A 14,795-nucleotide genomic window follows, 5' to 3' on the forward strand; every position below is an offset into this window, starting at 1 on the left:
TTAAAAAATGCAATGGTTTTAGCTAAGTAGTAAGGAGGTCTGCATTAAGATAGAAGGCATAGGGACTCCCCTGGTGGCACAGTGGTTAAGAGTCCACCTGCCAATGCAGGGGACACGGGTTCGAGCCCTGGTCCGGGAGGATCCCATGTGCGGCGGAGTGGCTGGGCCCCTGCGCCATAACTGCTGAGCCTGTGCTCTGGAGCCCGAGAGCCACAACTGCTGAGGCCCACCCACCTGGAGCCCGTGCTCCGCAATGGGAGAGGCCGCCAAAGTGAGAAGCCCGCGTACCATGGCGAGGGGTGGCTCCCGCTCACAGCAACGAAGACCCAACACAGCCAAAAATAAATAAATAAAATAAATTTTAAAAAAATTAAAAAGGAAAAAGATAGAAGACATAGCTAATAAGGTGTCCTGAGTACAGCAAGTATACAAATATTTTTTGAACAAATGAATGAATTTGGAATATGCAATATTCACATCTCGGTAGACCCTAAAAGACTGAATTTGAAAATTTCTATTCTTCTTAGCCAGATCTGAGACCAGAAAATAGCTCAGGTTGTAGCTGTTAATCAAATCACGTGGGAATGATTTAAAATCTTAGTGACTTCAAATGGATTAACCTCCAGATATGATAAAGATCATAATATCATTTTTTATATAGTGTCTTTATAGCTCAAATTATTTTCTTATCTTCTTCATAATGATCTCAGAGAATAGTTTCGGTCATTTCACAGAAGAAGAAAACCACATGAAAATGACTGGCCCAAGAATGCTATTAGTGTTAATACCAGGTTAGAATTTGAAGAACTCATTGAGCTGACTTTTCAATTAGCTCATTTTTTTAACTGACGCAAAATTCAAAAGGAAAAAGTTTTCTTTTTATAACATACCCATACATATCACTCACCTCTGTTACCAAAGGTAAGTGTTCTTTATGTACGCTGCCTATGTAAGCACATCAGAATTTATCCCAGTTTAATAAAGCACACTTGTATGTATCTATGTATGTAGGCTCACTCTAGCAATGCACAACTGCTGGCTCGATATACACACTGTTCTGCACCTACTCATCTTGGAGATGATTAACTTAGTGGACCTTAAATGCTGATCTTACCCCATGAGGCCCAAAATATTGCCTCTTAATGACTTCAACCCACTAAACCTGTTTAATCTCAAGCCTAGTTCTACTCTTCAGGACACTCCTAAAACAATAAACTGAACATAGATTAGGCTGAGAAGTCCCAGTCTGAGGCTGGCTTTAGCTTTTTAAATTGATCTCTCTATTAAAGTAGAGCAAAGACAGAATGATCAGAGGTCAATCAGTAATATGTTTACATCACTAATGGTATTTTGCATTTTTCAGTGCCTATTCATTTTGAGCAAGCTCCTGGGTAACAGTGATCTATTCCAGACAATCATCAACTTTTTAAAAGGATGTTACATAGACTATATTTAGAGGGAATGAAAAAACTGGAGTAGGGAAGAACAAGAAAGGTGAAAATAAGTTAAATGTCAACTTAATAACTTAAATATCAAGTTAAATTTTGCAATGAATCTAGAGAAAAAGCATACAGATTTTTGAAATAATCATTCAACTTACTTTGCAGAATACATTTGTGAGGTATAATCATTGGATGAGCGAGGGATGTAATCGGTGCATGTCATAACTGAAAGAAAGATATCACCAGGAAAAAGTTAGAACATTTCAAAAATGAAATGGGGAAATTTCACGTCTCACTGTATAGTCTTTCAAACTAAATAACAGAATACAACTTGGGCATCAGAAATTTAGAAAGACTATGCAGTAGGAAATACCTCACTCTTCTAATAATGGGTTTAGAGACTTTTAGAGACAGTAAAAGAAGCTAGAATGCAAAGGGTATGGTAAAGCACTCGAAAGTCAGTACCAACTGACCTCTACCTTCACCCATCACTGATCTACAACCATAGATGAAGCAACTTCCTAAGCTCTCAGCTGTGCTCATAGGCAAACTTAAAATGCAAGATCTATGTCTAGGAAACCACATTATACTTCTTCAGCTTATTCATTCTCTGGGTGCTTACCCTATTCTGAATAAAAGGTCATAAGAATGACTTGCAGGAAGACAGATTTGGAGCAAGAACTCAATTTTATTAGAAAACTGTAGCTACTGCGGTACATAATCAACAGCAGAAAGACATAAGTATGCTTCTGTATTACTATTTTTTCAGCTTTGTAGTAAAGGCTTTACGTTTAGCAAAGCAGACACACACCTGAGGAACTGATGCAATACTCTGATAAACCATCAAGTAAAGAGACTTTCACAGCTAGTGTCCTCTTCACTTCCATGACTTCATCCAGAATAGATACCGTCATGAGGCTTGACCCTAATGATTTCATCTGGGATAAATACTGTAAATATTCAACTCAAGTTTGACAGATAGCAGAATCCTATTCATTAGCACTATTTCAGTCCATATTGTAGACAGAGTAACATCACACAGAGCTTGTACCAGACTCCTCAACTGTTCAAGAACTTCCTTCAACAACTATAAAGGAGGTTGCTCTATTGTGATTAGGGACTAAGGGTGAACCAACTAACTTCATGTCCAGCTGGGTTCCCTGAGTGTCTGACCCAAAAAGGGAACCCTGATCAAGATCAGATGCAGGGACAATTCATGCCCAACAGTACGATAAATCATCATCTGTGAGTCTATCATGAACCTTGTCCACTGCCATTGTTCAAAGTCTTTGAAAATACTTAATGGCAATTTGCAGATTATGTTAATCCATAAGCACTTTGACAAAAATGAAGGGGATCTGAATTAGATCTAAAGTTCTTAGCATTCATCGCATAGAATGGAAATTCATTTGAAATTCTACATAATGGTTCCTTCTCTGCTGACAAGTACATTAAAAAACCCAAATCCTTCTCCTCCTCTGATTTAATTTAATTCTAGAAGAGGTCCACAAAACATCCTGGGAGATCTAGGCCAATTTTTACTTCTCTAGAGAATGAATGAGCCTTGATCTTTGCAGTACTTGGGAACTATGAAAAGCTTATCAAGAGTCAGGGCAAGGGACTTCCCTGGTGGTCCAGTGGTGAAGAATCCGCCTTCCAATGCAGGGGACGAGGGTTCTATCCCTAGTCGGGGAACTAAGATCCCACATGCCAGGGGCAACTAAGTCCGCGTGCCACAACGACTGAGCTTGTGCACCTCAACAAGAGAGCCCGCGTGCCGCAAACTACAGAGCCCATGCGCCACAACTAGAGAGAAGCCCACGCACCGCAACGAACAGCCCATGTGCCGCAATGAAAGATCCTGCATGCCTCAAGGAAGATCCCATGTACCGTAACTAAGACCTACTGCAGCCAAAATAAATAAAGAAAATAAACAATTTTTTAAAAAGAGTCAAGGCATAATCTGCTTAAAATCTGTAACTTCTCTGTCCCCTTGCCAAGCTGTGGGACAGCTGCCTTCCTACTAAATTGAAAAAGTATTAAGATCATTATTGTATGTGCACTAAATACCCAAGTCTTCTGTTCCCTTGTGACAAAAAATTGCATGTGAGGTGGGATAATCAAGTTTCAATGACCTATGTCAGCTACACAACAAAGCCAGACCCCAGAATAAAATTACACAAAATGGAAATAGAACCCAAATTTCTTTAGCTTTGTGTAAATAAATCTGGATGTGTTTAACTTTGTACTGGTTAAAAAAAAAAAAGCAGTGGAGATGAAGCAAAACCTTGAAATATATCCTGAAGGTAAAACTAACACGACATCCTGATGAATTTGTATGTAAGGAATGAGGAAAACGGGAATACAGGATAATTTCTAGGTTTTCAGCTTGAGTAATTAGAAGGATAGTGAAACCACTTCCAAATATGGGGAAGTTCGGGAAGAGAACAGATTTGGTGAGGGCTAAGGGAATAAAAAGCTTTCACACATTTTAAGTATGACTTTCCTTTTAAATATCTAAGTGGAGATGTCAAGTAGGCAGCTGGATTCACAAATGAAATTAGGGGAGAAGTCAGACTAGAAATACAAATTTGGAATTCGTTAACAATGTATAAAACATTTAAAGTAATGTAGTAATGGATGAGAGGATGCAGAAAGAGCAAAGATGGTAGACTAGAACCAAACCCTGAGGCCCACCAACATTCAGAGTTCAGATAGCAGAAGAAAGGCCAGCAAAGGAGAAAGGTGGGAGAAAAAATAGTGGGAGGCAGGATACAAGGAGAGAAATGTCCACTAGAACTAGCACTTTCAGTTACTGAAAGTAACTAATGACCTTGACAAAAGCAATTTCATTGGAAGAGTGGTGACAGAGGCTAAATTTGAGAGGGGTGAAGGGCGAATGGGAGGTGAGAAAGCAAGTGAGGGCAACTCTTTCCAGAGGTTCCAATGGGTCATGGAACAAAGAGAAGGTCTATATCTAGCGGGGGATGTGGACCCAAAGGACGGTTTTGTGTTTTAAGATGGTAGATACTGAATCATGTCTCTTTACTGACAGGATGGATTAAGAAGAGAAGAACATGACGATGCAGGAATGGTATTAGGATAACCAAAGTACCAAAGTCCTTGGGGGAGGTGAGAACAGACAGGGTATGAAGCACAAATAAAAGGTTTTACCTTTGACAGGAGCAAGAATACTATTCCAAATCTGACAAGAATGAAGGAAGATAACATGGGTACAAACACAAGTAGCTTTGAAGATCCAGTGGTGGTAGGATAATAAGGGAGCTTCCTGTCACAGAGAGCTTCTATTTGAGAAGGAGTCATCAGGTAAGCATGAAGAAAGGTGAATGAGTATGGGTGCTTCGAGAGGAAAGAAGTGGTGTGAACTATTAAAAGGTAAAACTCATGAGTGAAATGTAGTAGGGTGCCCACTTGAGGCCCTGTGAGTAAATAGTCAGCTAGGTGTATAATTCATCCAATAATGTTCAGCTATTTGAATGCACTTATACAGACGGTGGAGAGTTGGATTAAATTATGACTGGGGTTTAGCAAGAAGAGTACAAGAGGCCAAATTATTGAAGATATTTGTAAGGGAGTAATTATAATAAAGAACCATAGAATCTATGCTGAGTAAAAAGGGACAGGAAAACAAGAAGGACATTATGGGTATTGGATAGGTCATCTACATGGATGTTGAAATTACCAAGAATAATAAGAGTCTGGATGGAGAAGAAAAAGAAGATCTAGTCTTTAAAGAGCAAAATGACTAAGAGTTCGGTCTGAGGTAAAAAGAAATGTGGGGGAGGGGCATAAATATAGACTTCAAAGGAACTAGAGTTTTTGAGAAAAAAAGAGAAATGCTTTTCAAGAAGCAAGAAGACAACTTACCTCTGGGCCCTGAAGTATATAAGGAACAGGCCTTTTTCTTGGGGATGAGTGAGATATTAAAAAAATTAGAGTAGACACTTTTCATTGATTAGAGCAGTCTCCCATATGTATCAGAATTAGCTATCTTCTTGAAAATGCAAATTCCCATCCACATCAGGTCTACTGAATGATAATCACTGAAGATGAGGCTAGAATTCTACATTACAAACAAGCTCTCCAGATGACTCTTAGGTATGCTGAAAGTTTGAGAACCACTGGAACAGCATCTTCGAGGAAATAATATATACAACTCAAGACATACCATTTTTTTTTAAATAGGCACACCATTTTTTAATACATGGGAATTATACAAGGTTAAGCATAATCATCTTAAGATATATCCCCCAAATAAATGTCTTTTCAAAAAGCGTCTTACACAAATTTATCCTTTCAAAGTGTGTGGGAAAATATGGAAGGGCACAGCTATTGGGTTGGCCAAAAAGTTCGTTCAGGTTTTTTCCGTAAGATCTTACTTACTTTAATTTCAAGGAGGACTATTTGCCCTATGGAGCATACCACCATGATATGTCAGAGAAAGCTCATGCCTCCACAGGAAAAAAAAAAAGAACATTCTACAAATTTTTGTCTAATGCATGAATATAACTGTTCCACAAGAGAATAAGGGTTGGTAAGTGGATACCTGAGATGGATCTCCCTCAGGGCCCAGTATCAATCCTGGGCTCTCAGGGGATTACTTTTCTTTTTTTTGGCCTAGATGGATAGATAGAATTATTTGGTTATTAGGAAGGTAGAAAAATATCAAGCCCTCTGGAGGAACAGTCAGAGGTTGGCCCACAAACTTTTCTGATTTTGAGTAAGGCACTATTTATTACCTTTAGAACATCCAACCTCAAAACAAAAACACAATCACCAATCCCTGGGGAGTGAATTCCATGTGATTTTGTTCCTTAGCTGGTATGTCAATAAGGCTTACAGGAGAGCACAAGGATGAACACACAAACAAGGCAATGAAAGGATTCTGGATATTCTGAGACAAACAAGGCAATCAGTGAAAACCAATTATAAAAGAATAGCATCACCTGGTCACAGGAACACCTCTTCCATGGTGCACAGAATATGGTACTTACTTTCCTCCGACATGGTAAGGTTTGAAGCAAGGCTTGAAGTTTCAGGTTTCTGATCATTGACTTCGGAGTTGCTTACTTGACTGGGAAAACCAAAATGATACATTAGTCTCTGACTGACCTGCTGCATTGCTAAAAGTGATTAAATCAAACCCTTTCTTCCTAGGTAAGTTAAGAGGCAAGGTAAGTCTACTTTATGAAATACTTATTCTTGGTTTTTAGCGGCTACCTAAAGAGCTAGGGCCAGGGCTAGTACCTTCAGCATGCTACTGTTCTTCGTCATCACTTCAATCTTTGTATCACTCGGAAATTCCACCTAAGCCACAGGCAAGTCGGATTTTCTCTGAAGACCACATGGTAAAAGAAAAATTCCACAACACCAAAAACTGCTGTCACTTTATTTCCAAAGTACCAAAGGGAAGTAGGAAGATGCTTGATTTCAGACAATGGCCCTCATAATCACTTGACAAGTTTTTTCAAATCATACACGCTTGCTTCCAAGAAGGGGTTCTGAACCTTAAAATGGTGCATTCCACTGTATTTCCTTTCCCTCAATTAAAAATAAACATATTTTTATCATTCCCAAAACTTAGCAACATCTTTTTAAAAAAACTTATAAGACAAATTAAGAGAAATTGTAAAAGATAAGTCATGTAAACTGGGAGGACAAGTCATTATGTTAGACACTTTAATGTTGGGAAGATCCTCACTGCAATTCTGAATTGGAGATTATACTTTCATCCCTCACAATGTCCTCTCTCTTCCTTCTACCTTACTTTCCACTCTCCACATATTCCCTCAACTACCAGTATAGCACAGTGCTTAAGAGTGTGGATTCTCGAACCAGACTGCTTGAGTTCATATTCCACTTTGCCAAAACTAGCTTTATGACTTTAAGCAAGTCACTGAACTTGTTTGTGCTCCAGTTTTTCAACTGTCAATGAGGGATAATTATAGAAGCTACCTTTTAGGGCTGTTATAGAAATTAATGAGTTAATACATGAAAAGTACTTAGAACAGAGACTAGAACAAAGTACAATATAACTGTAGCTAGTATTATTACAATACAACTTCTCCCCAGCCCAGGTATTCTTCCCACATTCACGTTCCCTAGCAAGAAATCTGCTTTGCTGTTCTACACTCTAGGGGGACGTGGAGAACACTGTCCCAGACACTACACATATCTGGAAAGAGTAGTTTTAAAATGAAAAAAAATTTTTAAAGAAATGTTATTTATAAAAAAAAATACACAGCACCAAAATTCTTAAAGCTCTCATTATCTTTTCTGAATGGACCTCTAATATTCAAGCATAATAAAGTTTTTTTTTCTGGGTATATTCTCAATGTTCAAACAATTTTCCCTAAGATGTAATTAATTTTTAAAGGTAAATCCCCAGATGAAGTTATTTTAACATATTTACTCAACTGTCCGTATTTCTGGAATAGCGCTTAATATACCAACCAAGATATTACTATGGGAATTGAGGGTAAGGGTAAGAAATCATACTGAATAGTTACATCATTGTTTCCCAAAATGGCTTATTTCTTATAATTACCTGAGTGGTAAAAATACAGACTTCTGAACCCCATCTTATGCCTAATTAAATAGGATTCCAAGGAGAAAGGTATAAACCCAGATAAGAACTTCACATTTCTGACTACAATGACTGGTCTTCTATGTGTACCTGAATAAGTCTGGGGTTCACTGTTATATCCACTGTTGAAAGACTATTTCTAGATCCTGTATCTTAGAAGGTATATTTGTATGGTCTGGCATACAATGGACCAGTGCCTAAAATCCCATGGTCCTGTAATCTTATAGCAAAATCCCCTACCTATTCAACTGAGTATCTAGAGATTAAATAGAAACAACAGCACCAAGACAGTGAAATCACTCCAGCACTTTGTTAAATATTTAAAGTTATTGTATCTAGAAAAATTATTACTGTCTCAAAATATAATTATTTTCAGTTATATAAACATAAATTTTACTTAACAATGTGTGTATATTAAAATAAATGCTCCAAAATAAAATTTCCCTCCTCCAAAAAAGAGCAAAAACACCCAAACTCCAAAAGTAAGCGCCACAAATATTTCATTCTCATTCAATAGAACTCTTGTCAATAATGAACACAACCAACTAAAGAATGGATAAACAAAGTGTGGAATAGACATAAAGTGAAGCATTATTCAGCCTTAAAAAGGAAGGAAATTCTCACACATGCTACAACATGGATAAACCATGAAGACATGCTAAATGAAATAAGCAAGTCACAGAAAGACAAATAACTTATGATTGCACTAATAAGAGATACTTAGAGTACTCAAAATCACAGAGACAAAAAGCAGAATGATGGTTGACAGGAGCTGGGAAAAGGGGAAAATGGAGTTACTGAAGTCTTTTTTGGGGAAAGGGTCAATGCTTGATAGTGAAAATATGACAGATCATTTAATTGGAAGTGTGTAAGACACAGGGCTAGTGTGACAATAGAATAAATAAGCTGGAATGATAGTGTGTGTGGTGGTATAAGAGTAGGATTCTTAAAATTAAGATGTTAGAGGTGATGCAGTTACCGGTTCATATGGTTGGTAGACAAACAACAGAAGGTAAGAACTGTGGACAACTGAAAATCACGGTGTTGTGGAAGCCAGAGCATGACATGCAAAGAAGCTGCCTCTTTTCTACAAGGAGAGCCAAGCTAATGACTAAGGTGTCCCATATCCATTTGGTAATTAATGATTAACCCCTTGGATTTTCCTTATTTCTGTCTTCCCTATTAAGTATACAGTACATCTGACTGAAGAATATTCACCATTGTGTCTCTTCCACATATCACAGGACCTGAGAGATACCATGCGATTGGTATATATTGTTGAATAAATAATGAATAAATGAAAAAAAGCAGCACCTATGTGTTTCAAGGACAAACTTTTAGAGGAAAATCTTCACCTTAAACCAAATAATTTCAAAACGTAAAGACTGATGCTAAAAACCAAAAAGAGGGTAGTCAACACAAATCATGCCCATATACTAATCAGCATGTAAAAACAATTATAAGTAGGTCATTAAAAAGAAATTCAACTCTGTATACCTTAAAGTTTGCTCTCCTGATTCCTGCATCTTGGCTTTTTTCACCTGTAAAACAATTATACAAAAGCATCAATGTCTTGATCTGTTTTTAAAATCATCTAGCTACTCAAGTGGCAGCCTAATATTAACTAATAAATTACAGGGTAACTGTTTCCTTTTGTTTCCCTTAGATTTATTTTATTAATCCCTATTATATTTTAGAGTTAGAGATGTACTTGTTTTCACATGAGCCTCTCTCTTATTTTAAATGAAAAAAGTATTTTTCAGATTCAAGGTAAATAAAAGGTTTACCAGGATTTTTACTCAACACAGAATGTTTACCAGGATAAGGTATCCAAACTTGGATACAAACTGGTTAGTTTAAAATTTTACCAGACACACAGTTTTATTCTCAGACAGTAAGTATAGCAATCTCACTATCATCTAATCATTTATTTAACAGAAATATCTTTATATTCAAATTACTTACATGCCAAATATAAAAATAAATTCTAATCAGGTTACCAGTAATCTAAAAAATATTCTTCACATTATACTGTTTTTTCCCCATATTTTCACCTTCTCTAATTCCTTCTAAGGTAAAAGCATTTTCATTGAAACAGTTTAAGAATCCATAAATGAAAGATCAATGGTTAATACTACTAAGTTTCCCCGGTTTTTTTATATGACAAAGAATCTGATTTTAGAGTTTTCTGATTAGAATTACTAGTTATAGCAGAAGTATGCTTAGTGTGCTTAGCCATACAAATTATGAACACTTAAAGTATTTCAAGCTGACAAAGAGTACTGCCAACCACTACAAAGAGTAAGAACTCACAGAGGCAGCAACTTTGCTAAACAATTTTAAATAAACATATCTGGTGGGAATACAGCTATTTAATATGATTAAATTTAACAATTCAGACAAGGTAAATAATAATACAAGTTAAATACAAGGCCCATACAATTTCTCATGGACAGCCACTCCTCATGAGAAAACATGACAAAATAAATAAAACCAAATACTCTTGGTTATTTGCTTATGGCATATCAACTCATTATATAAGGCTGCCTAAATTTTCAAAGGTACCAATAAAGGTAAAGAAAAATGGGGCATTAAAAAAGAACCCTCTAGGGACTTCCCTGGTGGTGCAGCGGTTAAGAATCCACCTGCCAGGACTTCCCTGGTGGCGCAGTGGTTAAGAATCCGCCTGCCAATGCAGGGGACATGGGTGCGAGCTCTGGTCCAGGAAGATCCCATATGCTGCAGAGCAACTAAGCCTGAGAGCCACAACTACTGAGCCCACGAGCCACAACTACTGAACCCACGAGCCACAACTACTGAGATCTGTGCGCCACAACTACTGAAGCCCACGTGCCTAGAGCCCATGCTCCACAAGAGAAGCCGCCACAACAAGAAGCCTGAGCGTCACAAAGAAGAGTAGCCCCCACTCTCTGCAACTAGAAAAAGCCTGAGCACACCAATGAAGACCCAACACAGCTAAAAATAAATTTTTTTAAAAACCTCTAAATTTAGAAACAAAATTATAGAAGCATATGAAGGAAAAAGAAAAAAACAAAGAAGTTTGAGGTAGATAAACCCTTACTAAGCATGATATTAAATTCAAAAGCCATAAGGAGAAAACAGACTTATTTTACAAAAATTCAAAACTTCTGTATGATAAAAGATACCAAAACCAACCAGGAGGTCAAGGAATTCCAGGATGGTATACATACTGTGACAAGAGAATTTAATTGTATTACAAATGTATGACATAAACTCACTGAAAGGCATAGGAGAAAAATGCACTGATGGAGTAATGCTGGAAAACACGTTTTGACTGGAAACTGCAAGGCTAAAGATAAGAAAAATTCAACTTTCTAGTTTATCTACTTAAACTTCCTAGTTTATCTATTTATGTCATTTCACAAATGACAAAATACAGGCTCTTGCTATAATATAAATGTGCTGTCCCTCCCACCTGAAGATGACAGTATTTACATAAGGTCAGATAATACTGTAATTTTCCAATAGTGGTGATGAATCTATGCTTAGCTCACCCAAAGACCCTCTTTGTGATCAAAGAAATAATTTTAAAACAGTCTATGGTCTCCTAACAGTAATCCATATAAAGAAAACTAGAGCACTGAGGAATCTAATTTATCAGTCTTCATTTTATTAGCACCACAGAGTAACAAACTTAGCTAGAGAACTAAAAAAAAAAGCCCTGGAGCAAAATTTTAAAATATACCATAATGGCCTTTCAAGTAAGAACTACGCTTTTTTACTTTCTATTTACTACAGTGCCAACTCGGTACAAAGAGTATGTACTCATAAATAGAAATGGAGAAAATGTACGTAAAGACATATCTACCAAACAAAAACATGTGGGGGAGGAAAATATGTTATCAACTAATTTTGTACCTTTCACAGCCCATTGTTAGCCTTGATTTGGGCAATTATGTCCTCCTGTAAGTCAGGGATAGGAAACCTTGGCACTAGAGGCAGGTAAACTAAAAGGATACAGACCGATTTCACTAGATTACAAAAGGATGCGTTCAAACAATACAATCCAGAAACTGACAGAATGTAAAATAGTGCAGCTAGTTTGGAAAACAGTCTAGCAGTTCCTCCAAAGGTTAAACATAGAGTTACTATTACATATAATCCAGAAATTCCACTCCTGACTATATAACCAAGAGAAATGAAAACTTATGTCTACACAAAAACTTGGACATGAATGTTCCTAACAGCATTATTCAAAATAGCCAAAAAGTGGAAACAACCCCGGTGTCCATGAACAGATGAACGGATAAATACAATAATGATAAATAAAATGATGAATGATAAAATAAATCCATACAATGAAACATTCAGCAGTAAAAGGGAATGAAGTACTTATACATGCTAACACAGATGAATCTTGAAAAGATTATGCTAAGTGAAAGAAGCCAGTCACAAAGGACCACATATTTTATGAATCCATTTATATGCAATATCCACATATAGGTCAATAGGAAAGTAGATTAGTAGTTGCCTAGGACTGCGGGAGGGAGGGAATTGAGGGTGACTGCTAATGGGTACAGAATTTCTTTTTGGAGTGATGAAAATGTTCTATAATTGACTCTGGTGATAGTTGCAAAACTCTGTGAATATACTAAAAACCATCAAATTGTATACTTTAAAATGGATGTGAATTGTATCTCAATAAAGTTGTCATTTAAAAAAATGACAATCTTACGGGCATGTTATGACTAAAGGTTACACAAAAAGGAAGAACCACTGGCAAATTCATGAATCAGAGTTCTACTTGTGCCTCTGCTTAAAAAAAAAAAATAAATCATGCTTTAAATATAACAGAGCAAAGGAATACATATAACCCAATACACAAATTCAGAATATCCAGGTTCAAGGCTCAGTTCTGAGAGTTAATTCACTGTATGTCTACTTCTCTACATCTGTTTTCTCAACTGTAAAAGAAAACTATGACTATTTCACAGGCCTGCTGTGAAGATGAAATTGGTGGTGGTAGTGGGGCGGGTGGTAAGGGAGAGAGCGAATGAGAGAGAGGTGTTTATGAAAGACAAAGACATTGTTAAATTTTAATGTTACCACCAAAAGCAGCAAAAACAAAGCTGAATTTCCAAAATTTCAAAGACAAGATTAAGAAATACCACTTTCTAGATAAGAAAATTATATTATGCATCTCAAATGTCATTCCAGAACTATTCTGAGATGACTTTCAAGTATATAACTATAGTGCCTCCTAAGTTTTAACAAGAGGCTAAATCATACTAGGGCTTGGTAAACTATAATCTTGGGAATAATAAATCCAACAGAAGTCTGCATGAAGCCTATAAAAAGGAAGATGTTTTTGTCAGAATTTATCCACCACTGTCAAACAAAGCGTATCATTCTCTTTACTAGAAAGTCATACTCTATATTCTAGAAGGGGAAAGGGCTTGATCATAACCTGGATGAAATTATACACAAAAAACATTTAATGCTATTTTCTTTGATTGTGCTTACCAACAGTCTTTTTTTTTTTTTTTTTTTTTTTTTGCGGTACACAGGCCTCTCACTCTTGTGGCCTCTCCCGTTGCGAAACACAGGATCCGGATGCGCAGGCTCAGCAGCCATGGCTCACGGGTCCAGCCGCTCCGCGGCATGTGGGATCCTCCCGGACCGGGGCACGAACCCGTGTCCCCTGCATCGGCAGGGGGACTCTCAACCACTGCGCCACCAGGGAAGCCCACAGTCATCTAATTATTAATTTTACTTCCAGAACTTGACATAAGGAAATGAGTATGTAGAGAGTGAGAGTAAGCATTTCACTAGAAACTAGAAAGGTAAATACCCGTGGCAGAGACAACTTCCTGCTCCACCATTGCATGTGGGGTGTGACTTGCGATGGGAGGCAAAAAACATGTCTTTTAAGTTCACAGGTACCCGTCCAAAAGAAGTCACATCTGGACCAAGTAGAAACTAGTGGGCATCAGATCCTGGATTTGATCTGGATGTAGCAACTGATGGAAGCTGGGGCTGTTTCTCTTAAGAGGAATGTGTGGGGTAAGGAGTTACATATTGTTCTTTAGATGTGAAAAATGAAACAGGTGAACCAAAGAGAAGATTATTGTAGATTCACTTATAAATATTCAGTGGTCTTTTTCCTGTTCCTGGGCACAAAGGATGCTATAGACTGAATGTCTGTGTCTTCCCCCAAGATTCATATTTTGAAATTTTATCCCCAATATGATGAAATTTGGAGGTGGGGCTTTTGGGGTGATTAGGTCATGAGGGTGGAGCCCTCATGAATGGGATTAGAGGCCTCCTGGGAATTCCCTGGCAGTCCAGTGGTTAGGAGGTTCACTGCCGGGGGCCCAGGTTCAACCCCTGGTCAGGGCAACTAAGATCTCGCAAGTCGTGCAGCAAAAAAATTAAAAAATAAATTAAAAAAAGAAAGAGACCTCCTTTTCCCTTTCCACCATGTGAGGTCACAGCAAAAAGATGGCAGTCTATGAACCAGGTAGCAGGCCCTTACCATACACCAAATCTGCTGGCGCCTTGATTTTGGACTTCCCAGCCCCCAGAACTGAGAGAAATCAATTTCTATTGTTTATGAACCACCAATTCTATAGCATTTTGTTACAGTAGCCAGAATAGACTAAGACACAGATTGATGGCATTTTCCAGACCCCCTTGCTGTCAGGTTGGAGCCATCCACATAAGCCACTTCTACAACTACCCCTTAAAAACATCTCATGTGATTC

The 14,795-nt window shown here is 37.5% G+C and overlaps 1 protein-coding gene across 19 annotated transcripts in view; it reads right to left on the reverse strand.

Moving 5' to 3' along the window:
* The window catches only part of EYA3 (EYA transcriptional coactivator and phosphatase 3), a 142,743-nt gene that overhangs the window by 46,633 nt on the left and 81,315 nt on the right, over window positions 1–14,795 (reverse strand). For 16 of the 19 annotated variants that reach the window (XM_024766916.1, XM_024766928.1, XM_024766918.1 and 13 more), the window contains 3 exons: window positions 9,547–9,590; window positions 6,458–6,537; window positions 1,601–1,667 (listed from right to left, as the gene is read on the reverse strand). In XM_024766916.1, coding sequence (XP_024622684.1) covers window positions 1,601–1,667; window positions 6,458–6,537; window positions 9,547–9,590 — 191 coding nt within the window. Of the gene's footprint in view, window positions 1–1,600; window positions 1,668–2,253; window positions 3,177–5,330; window positions 5,597–6,457; window positions 6,538–9,546; window positions 9,591–14,795 lie in introns of those variants that run through there. The other 3 variants (XM_024766930.1, XM_024766931.1, XM_024766929.1) reach the window with 3 other exon arrangements.

This window comes from Neophocaena asiaeorientalis, unplaced genomic scaffold (assembly GCF_003031525.2).
Source record: "Neophocaena asiaeorientalis asiaeorientalis breed wild unplaced genomic scaffold, Neophocaena_asiaeorientalis_V1.1 scaffold79, whole genome shotgun sequence".
Lineage (NCBI taxonomy): Eukaryota > Metazoa > Chordata > Mammalia > Artiodactyla > Phocoenidae > Neophocaena > Neophocaena asiaeorientalis.